General features: G+C 31.3%; 1 protein-coding gene across 1 annotated transcript; it reads right to left on the bottom strand.

The window, feature by feature from the left end:
• Positions 1-2,950: 2,950 nt before the first annotated feature.
• On the bottom strand, positions 2,951-5,429 carry LOC111401913 (putative receptor-like protein kinase At1g80870). The gene has a single exon (XM_023029891.1). The coding sequence runs from the start codon at positions 5,267-5,269 to the stop codon at positions 3,104-3,106; it is 2,166 nt and encodes a 721-aa protein (XP_022885659.1). The 5' UTR covers positions 5,270-5,429; the 3' UTR covers positions 2,951-3,103.
• Between the last annotated feature and the right edge of the window lie 4,099 nt (positions 5,430-9,528).

Raw genomic sequence — 9,528 nt, 5'->3', positions numbered from 1 at the left:
ATACGTTCACACATATAACATCACATCGAAGCATACAACGATTTGAGTTCAAAATTTTAATGGACTTGTTTAAGAAAAATTCACGTGTCAAATCTTTAATGGTGGATTCAACAAATGTATATCTTGAACATAAAAAATATAAATGAAGATTATTCTTTTTAATAAAGCTGACATTTTCAAATAAACCCAAGCAATGTGGTATTAGAGATTAAAAAAAAAAAAAAAAGCAAGTATAATGTCCCCATAATATTTCAGAGGCATGTTAAAGTAAAATTGTGCATTGTTTGTAGGATTTATTTTAACAATATTGACTTTTGAAGATGAAACATCGTAATTTTAAGACTCAATATAATTCGGTAATGGGGTTATAGAAGAAGACTAGATAAATAAATAGTCCTCAAATTTGCCCTCTGGAGCATAATTCAGTGGTGTAAAAGACATGAGTGAGGTAATCTCAACCTTGCTGGCAGCTGCAGTGTGAGAGTTCGATTCATAAAATACGAAATTGAATTTTTTGTGGACACCAATGTACGGGTAAAACACTTATTCCTTGATTTGTTAGGACACATCCCGCGATTTACCTCTCTCACGATGCTTTAGGAATGGAATGGTGAGAGTTCTCTATGTTGAGATTCAACCTTTTTTCATAAATAGTCCTCAAATTTACCTTGAGTAAGGTAAAACTATTTTCCCTTTATCTTTTACTTCCAAGGAAATCATTACAGACAAACTTTCATCATTTCATGTTTGGTGGAATAGGAAATCTTGCATTCACCCGTGATGCGTATAGTTTTAGCTTATGATCATGACAGCTTTTAATTTTACTTCGCTTTTCTCTCTCAACAATGATTTAAATATTATTTACAACTTAAAAATAATTATAGAGAATATTTTAGATGCATAACATCACTGATATTAAATATTAATTTATGTGACATTCAAGTGCCACTAAATGATTAATCACTATAAAAAAATTAAAAGCAAAGATATCCTATTACTTGCGTGTCATTGAGGATGGTTCTAACTAGTGGTTCTCTATAACATTATTATTCATCAAATTACTATTTAAGTACGATGCCTAGTGAATAAATATTCAAATTTAAAATTGATTTTCAATGAATTGTATCTACAACCAAATATCGGTGTGTAGTTAGTGACGAATCTAGAATTTTGAGTGAGCACGAGCGGACGTCAATCGTTAACCGTAATAAAATATTAAAAATTAAATATAATAATTATTTTGAAAAAAAATTGAACATATGTATTTTTGTTACATGAAATTATGGATTTCACCAAATGATATAGTGGCAGGTTTCCTGTAATTCACAGGAAAAAACATAGGTTCAAATATGTTTAATTGCATTAAAACAACTAAAATTAAATATATATTATTTTGTTACACTTAATAACAAAATTTATTGAGTGCCATGGTGGTTAAACTTTTAATTACCTTAATGATATGTCACAGGTTCTAATCCCACCTCTATTGCATTAGTTTTAGTAAAAATTGAAGAACTATAAAGTTTGTGCAATAAATTTGTTTAGGAAAAAATTCAAACCTTGCATCTCAATTTTGTAAGTAGAGGCTTTAACCAGATAAGCTGGTAGAAGTGTTTAGAACAAATATGAATTATCAGATATATATAAAATGTTTATCAACTACTGTTAAAAAAAAAAAAAAAGTGTTTTAAAGCGGGCCGCCCTAGCTTTTCACCACCTAGATCCGCCACTGTGTGTAGGTGTAGTTTATTTTATCAAAATAAAAAGAAAGCCACATCTGAAAATGCTTAGAAAATATAAAATTTGGTGAGTCAGATTTTGAATCTAAAAGAACTTTTTGAATCTAGATAGGCTAAAAAGTGTCGATTTTCTCTCCAAAATTTCCATCTGATAGCATTTAAGGTTAATGTTCTGAAATATTGTTTATTTTACTTATGTTACGAACTAATTTTAGTATTGGAGACGCTCTTAATATATAATAATTTATCTATAACTAAAAAGAACAGTAATTAATTATCCTTTTTTTTAGACAACATTTTTCGGTCTAATATTAAGTATAAACACATTGTCACTAAATATTGAATACAATCTTATTTGAGCCCCTGTTTGATTAACATTAAATTACATTACATTACATTTCATTTTTCTCTCTCCTATTTTCAACCATACAATCTTCTATAAAATAATATTACACGTAAATCGAAAACTTTACTTTCTTTTTCAACCACTCATTTTTCTAAAAAATACTATTCCCCCCATTACCATTTTCAGGTAATGGGGGCCAAACAGGGGCTTAGCCTATGTTTGATCTCCATTTTCCGAAACTCATTTTTAATCACACATTTCATAAAACGCACAACTTCTATTAACCTCTCAATTAAATATCTCATCAACTTTTATAAAAAAATTTACTAAAATTCTAATTTTTATCAAAACCAAATAAAGATTCTTCATGGATTTCATTGAAAATTTCATCATGAAATTTTTTAACAGAATTTTAGATTCTTTTTCTACTTCAATGCTGTCCTTGAAAAAACACTTCGTTTGATAGGGCATCACTTGGAGAAAGAAAATAACAGGAAAGTTATCACATAAGAACCAACAACATGAAAGCCAAAGGGGGTTCTGTCTCTGATTGCTAAAGCATCCTAGGAAGACGACATTGATTCTTACGAATGATCATATTCAAATGTTTGGTAGAACATTTTCAGTCAGTATCACAAAAAATAATTAAATTTTTTTGTTTACTGTGTACCATAGATGTCTTAAAAGGACCGACTAGTCTAAAAGAGCAAAGAAATCCAACTGCATAAATCATAACTGCAGAATGTTTGGAAAAGAGAGAATCAAATTCTCGAAAAGCAATCTATCCCTCCAAATCGAATGGACAGTAGGTGCTATACTTCTCAACGAGGTCTCACTGGTTTAAGAACACGAATCGAATCAAATCGAATCGAAAACACGAGTTTACATGGGCTATGAACTTCACCAGAAAATCAGTATTCTGTCATTTAATTCACATTGCAACCAACATAATTTACACCATACACACACTTCTATTAATAAATTTCATACAAGCTTGTTAAGGAAAACAATCTCAAAACTACTCTTCATTGTTCTTATGTTTTCTTCTTGATCTGCTGAAAAATTTTGGAGGAGATGGAGAAAACTCGAATGGAGATGCTGGGAGGTCCATGTCCCCTTCCAAAACCTTAACTATGTCACCAATGTCTGGCCGCAACTCGGGCATTTTCTGTAGGCAAGCTAGTGCCAAATTAATACACAAGGTCACCTCGTCCTTGTTATAATTGTCCTTCAGTTTTTCGTCCACGAGTTCTAGTATGTTTCCTGCATAAGCTAAGTGTCGACACCAACTTATTAAGTTAGCTTTATCGAGTTCCATTGGTGAAGAAAGTACATGAAGTGGCCTTCGACCAGAGACAATCACAAGGATTAAAACACCCAAACTGTAAATATCTGCCTTCTCCAATAAGTATCCGCACGTACTAAATTCAGGTGCAACGTAACACAAAGTCCCACGCATGCTTGTGGTGCTGCTTAGTTCTCGACTAAAAACATCTCCACTCCACATATCACTCCCTATAGAACGCGAATTCTTCTTCTTCCAACCTTTCCTAAAACTGAATTCCACATCTGGAACTTCCACATTTTCATTCTTGTGGTCAAAACGTCTCCTCCAGCGTTTTCCCAATCTCAAATACCGTAATTTGAACAGTTTTTTACACCTTATCTCAAGCTTGTTTACCTTCTTAGTACTCTTCTTGCTTAGTTCATCAAGATGCTCTTCTTTCCACCATTCTTGCATCTTCCTATGGTTCTTAGTAGGCACTTCCAACCTCTTTGATCCTTCCTTTATCATGCCTCCATTAGGACACTCAAATCCAGTTTCTCGAAATGGGGTTTCCTTAACTTCCTCAAATTTGTCCGACAGGGTTGAATTATCCAAGTTAGCGTGCTCTTGGCCGCACTTTGTTTCTTCATTCCAACAAGGATTAGCTGAAGGGCAAATTTGGCTACCAATCCATTCCATCACATAATCCCTACTGCACCATTCATCACTCTGCTCCTGTCTCCACCACCAGTCCTTTCCCCATTGTTCTCTGTCCGTAGTATTACTATTACTAACGTCCCCAATACATACAACATTCGACTTTAAGTCCTTACTATGATCCGTACTACTCAAGTCATCATCGTAATTCACAAACTTATTCCAATCCTCCCCACCATTCTCATTAGTCGATGCCTCCTTCCCCTTTGCATCTTTATTTTTATTATCATTCTTAATCATCGAATTACCATTACATTGTAAAGAATTCAAGGCTATCCCTCTAACATTACGATAAATTTTACAACTATTTTTCGAAGAGCACGAAGCTTGCAAAGCTAGAGCAAAGTCTACCTCATCATTTTCTTGGCTCTCAACCGGAGTGCCAGTTGCTGGAGTCTCAATTTCTCCACCTCCACCTCGGATCGAGTTTCCTAAAAGTTCTTGACTCTTCCCCAAATCTTGGCTATACAAATCAACCCCAAAATCACCCTCAAGCTTCAATTTTGCCAAACCAAAATCCGAAAGCTTAGCTCTAAACTCTGAATCAAGCAACACATTGCTCGGCTTTACATCCCCATGTATCACAGGGGGGTCCATCTCCATATGCAAAAAAGCCAATGCCTTTGCAATATCAAGAATAACATTATATCTCCTCTCCCAACTCAAGCACAATATATGAGTATCATTACCATTATTCGCTTCGGAAAATAGGGATTCTTGCAAGCTTTTATTAGGCATGTACTCATAAACCAAAAGCCTCCTACTTTTCTCTAGACAATAACCCAATAAAGAAACAATAAAAGGGCAAGATTTTAGCCCACCAAGAATCTTCAACTCATTTTGAAACTGCTGTTCACACTGTAATGAATTTGAATCAAGAAGTTTAATGGCAACTAACTTTCCATTCTTGAGAATGCCTATGAAAACAGTGCCGGAACCCCCTTTGCCAATGGAATTGGAATCATTAAAATCGTGAGTTGCATTCTTGAGCTCTTTGTAACTGAATCTTTGAAGCTTGTTTAAGGGTGTGCTGGAATCAAACGGGCTAGTGCGTGACCTATGAACCAAAGAGTACCACAGATAGTAAAGAAAATAAACAATTGAGAAGAGAGTAATAAAAGAAGCAGAAATTGTGATTGGAAGCAAAATTATGCTTATTTTGGGGCTTGGATTTGATAAAAATGGCTGTCTTGAAGGCATTATGCTTGTGGATAGTGAATATTTTGCTTTGACTGAAGAGAAATAGAGTGAGTGAAAGCAATAAAAGAGAAGTTTTTGAGCATACCCCAATCATTTGTTCTACAAGACATTTTCTTGTGGGCTCTGGCTGTGAAGTTCCTTTAATAAAGTGTTGAAATATTCTTTGAAGCTATCAACAATCTCTTCCCATTACTGGGTAAATTTTATTGCATTGATTGAATTTCAATTTAATTTCAGATTTTGTAACTCTCTTATATTTAGTCATCAGTTGTTTTCAAAATTGACAGAAATTATTTAATTGACAATCATGATAAGTAATAATTCATGACATTTCAAGAAATCGTTAGGTGGCACAATAAATATGGAAAAGGTAAATAAGAGTTTTGACAATACATTATGAATAACAGGATACATTTATCACTAATTATCTAAAAATAAAATAAAAAATCACAGTAATGTTTAGTTGGTAGTCATAACAAGTAATAATTGGTATTTTACGTAATCTTTTGGTGGCACCCTAGCTTGAAAAAGGTAAAACGAGAGTTATGACAATGCATTGTGGATAAAGATTAAAAAACGTATTTTTCATTTTAAAAATTTTATGATACGACGTTGTGATAAATTAACATGTCATGCGTTGACTACGTTGAAGATCATATCAAAATCATTACCAAATAAGTAACTTTCATCAAGTTTATCACTGAATTAAATATGAGCGACCTAATTAAGATATATTAAAATGTAGTGATCCAATTAAAATTCTACTAAAAATATATATTAAAGTTTAGTGATTCAATTAAAATTTTACCATCAAGTAGATAAAACTCACATTAAAATTATTATTATTTCCTGATCTTTTGCATATTCCAGCATCATGTAAAAGTCTTGCTCATAATTGAGTTGTCCCCGAAAGATGGCCCAGCGCAGAAACGATAAAATTTGAAAGCTGTGATTCATCATTCCATTTACTACTTTAGGGGAATTTTTTAAAGGGTAAATTTCTATTGGAGTCCCCAATCTTTCTCATAGGTGACAGTTACGTCTTCAATCTTTCAATTGTGTCACCATATCCCGAACTTTAACATTGTGTACGCAATATCGCCATATCCCAATCTTTTACATTGTGCACGCAGCATCTCTACTTAATGGAAAATGTCTATTTAAACGTTAAATATTCAAGTATGCACACAAAAAATTAACGAGTCGGCACAATAGATTAATTGCAACAATATGTCAATAGTGGTTTTATCTCTCGGTATAGTAAGAGATCCTACAAAACTTAGAATAACAAATACTGAACGAAGATATTTTGTAGTTCTCTAATAACAAATACTGAACGTGCACAACATCCCCACTCAATATTTGGTTGACTCATCCATTGTCAAAGTAATTTTCCCATTTTTTACACGTTCCTTGTTGATGTATAAATAAATTTGCAAGCTTATCATTACCATTATTCAAAAAAAGAATATAAGACATAGTAGATGTAACATAGAGTTTTTGTGCTAATAAGTTTGGAAACATAGAACATGGTTAGAGCATGCTTATAGGACCATATATGACCACCAAAGTTTGATATTTTATCATGGGACTTGGGTTTATCTTCTTGATGGTTTTCGTTCTTTGCCCATAAAGTTTTTCTTTTACTACCTTTTCAAAATTTATTTTTTGCACTTTTGGTCCCTATACTACTAGGTTCTGAAGATTCAGAACTTGTCCTTTCAATTTTGACATCCTTTACAAGAGTGATCATTTTTGTCCATAACTGTCCAAAATCAACATTGAAAGGTCATGAGCACTCTGTGTTATTTTAAGAAGGTCAACCAATCACTTAAAACAAAAAATAACAAATAAAAAATAAAATATGATCAATTATATTGCTAAACCCCAATTTTAAGCATTTTTGCTATTTACAAATATTACGATGATAATTAAAATGACATAAATAAGCAAACTTTTAAAACTTTTTTTACATTAAAAAAAGGAAAAGAAAAGATTGTTTCCAGCACAATCATTTTTTTTTGCTCATATTTTCCAGATTTTCGGTTTAGAGCATGATTTTAAAATTTTTGGAAGTCGGTATTGCGGAGGAGTTTGTATGGACATGGATAATTCAGGCAAAGAATAAATTAGGTTTGGTGAGAGTGATTTTTATCACAAATTTTTTTAATACTATTACAACTTCAAGAGCTTATATAGAAGTGAAATATTCTCTATTTAAAAAGAGTCAAAATCACTCTCTATAATTGAATACATTTAAAATATTTCAATTTATAATGATCCATATATTGACTCAATTAAATACTATATACCAAAAAAAGTAATAATAATAATAAATGAAGGGGAGTATAACTAATATAATAATTTGGAGAGAAGCTAGTAAAAAAAAAAATATGGGAAAAATTAATAATTACATATTATAAGTAATAAAATTAAACCTATGTTTGACAATCTTTAAAATTTTAAATTGTTTGCTATAGTATCATTCCCAGCCACACATTCATACAATAAAATATTTTACACATAAACCAATAAAGTTTACTTACTTTTTACTCATACATTCTTCAAAAATACTATTCAAAACTCTTTAATTTTTCAAATAATAGGTAACAAACAAGAGCTAAATGTTAAAAATAAAGAGATTGTTAAGGTATTTTTTTTTAAATCTTTTTAAATTTATAGATATTCTCTAAATTGAAAAATATACTGTTGAAAAATAGAATTTCTTGAAGAAACTCTTACGGCTCAATTGTGAGTTTTTATAATGAAAACTTAGCATGGGGGGTTTCATTATCGAGCCAATGGTTTGGGTGAGGTAGAAGGCTCCTAACACTCTTTTGAGAATTTGCAAGGAGTGAGTAGAGAACATATCAAACCTCCATTTAACAGAATTTATAAATCATTTACAAAGTATCAAACTTCGTTTCAAACATGCTTTAGTAGATACGGAAGATTTATTTACTTATTCACCACTTATTTTTGTTTATTTAGCCTTCGTTTGGGAAGAATTTGTGAGTGAATAAAAATGAGTGATGAAAAAATAGATAGTAATTGTGGATATCTTGAAATGTGTGGTTAAAAATGAAATTTAATAATTTAGCCCTTGTTTGAGGAGTTGAGATTTGCTGTTCAATTTTGTTGTCCATTTTTCGGCCCATCCAATTAAGTCTTAACATGTCATCAATAGTTAACTTTTATTCTCATTAACTTTACTACTAACCTACTAAATTAATGATATTCAAGAAATAATTGAATGTACAGCAAAATTTAACAACAGATCTCAACTCTTGTTTGAGCCCGTATTATTATTATTATTATTATTATTATTATTATTATTATTATTATTATTATTTTGGGGCTAAAATGCATTTTAGAATAGTGTTTTGTTGGAAAATATGCGGTTAAGAAATAACAAAAAACTTTGAATTTAGGGTAATTGACACAAAACGTTGCTACCTATCAAGTTTATTGTAGAAAACGTTCATACCTTTAGTTTTTTTTTAAATGTCATTTTCACCATTTTTAGTGTAAAATGACTAATATAATCTTATATTTAAACAAAACAAAAGAAAAAAGAAGAGAAAAATAAAGCACGAATTGCAAACATACTCCCAAACTTTAAAAAAGTGCAAATGAGTCCCAAACTTTTTATTAAAATTGCAAATGAGTTCAATCATTTAACATACACTCACCATTTGAAAATTGCTCGAGAAAAGAGGGAATCTTGGGGGATTCTGCTTTATTATGAGCAGATTTCCTGTAATTAATCAAAATTTTCCGTTTAGTATAGCTGTATTTTGCTTCGCTCCTTATTGTGATTAATTCATGTTTCAATTGAAAAATTGGATCTAGGTGCTTGAGTTCATTCACTTTTGAGCTTCTTATAAGTGGATTTGATTTTATAGATTTGTTGATCCTGAACATTTTTCTGTGGTATGGAAATATAAAATTTTGATTTTCATGCTGGGGGCATGGGATTTCCATGAGATTTTGCCATTTTGATGTTTGGGGTGAAAAAATTAAGGGGGTGTTCTCTTTGTGTTTCAGTTTTGAATTCATTTTGAGTTTTGTGTTTTGAGTGTTTGTTTTGAAATTGTTGAAAATGCGTTCTTTTTGTTAGTTTCTCAAAACAAAATTTTTTTTTTTTTTTTTAAATTTTGAGAATCACCACAACCCCACCTCAAAACACCAAAAAAAAAAAAAAATTAAAATTTTTTTTTTTTTAAATTTTGAGAATCACCACACTATCTCCTCAAAAA

Source organism: Olea europaea, chromosome 10 (assembly GCF_002742605.1).
Source record: "Olea europaea var. sylvestris chromosome 10, O_europaea_v1, whole genome shotgun sequence".
Taxonomy (NCBI): domain Eukaryota; kingdom Viridiplantae; phylum Streptophyta; class Magnoliopsida; order Lamiales; family Oleaceae; genus Olea; species Olea europaea.
This window is presented reverse-complemented; position numbering and strand designations above follow the sequence as displayed.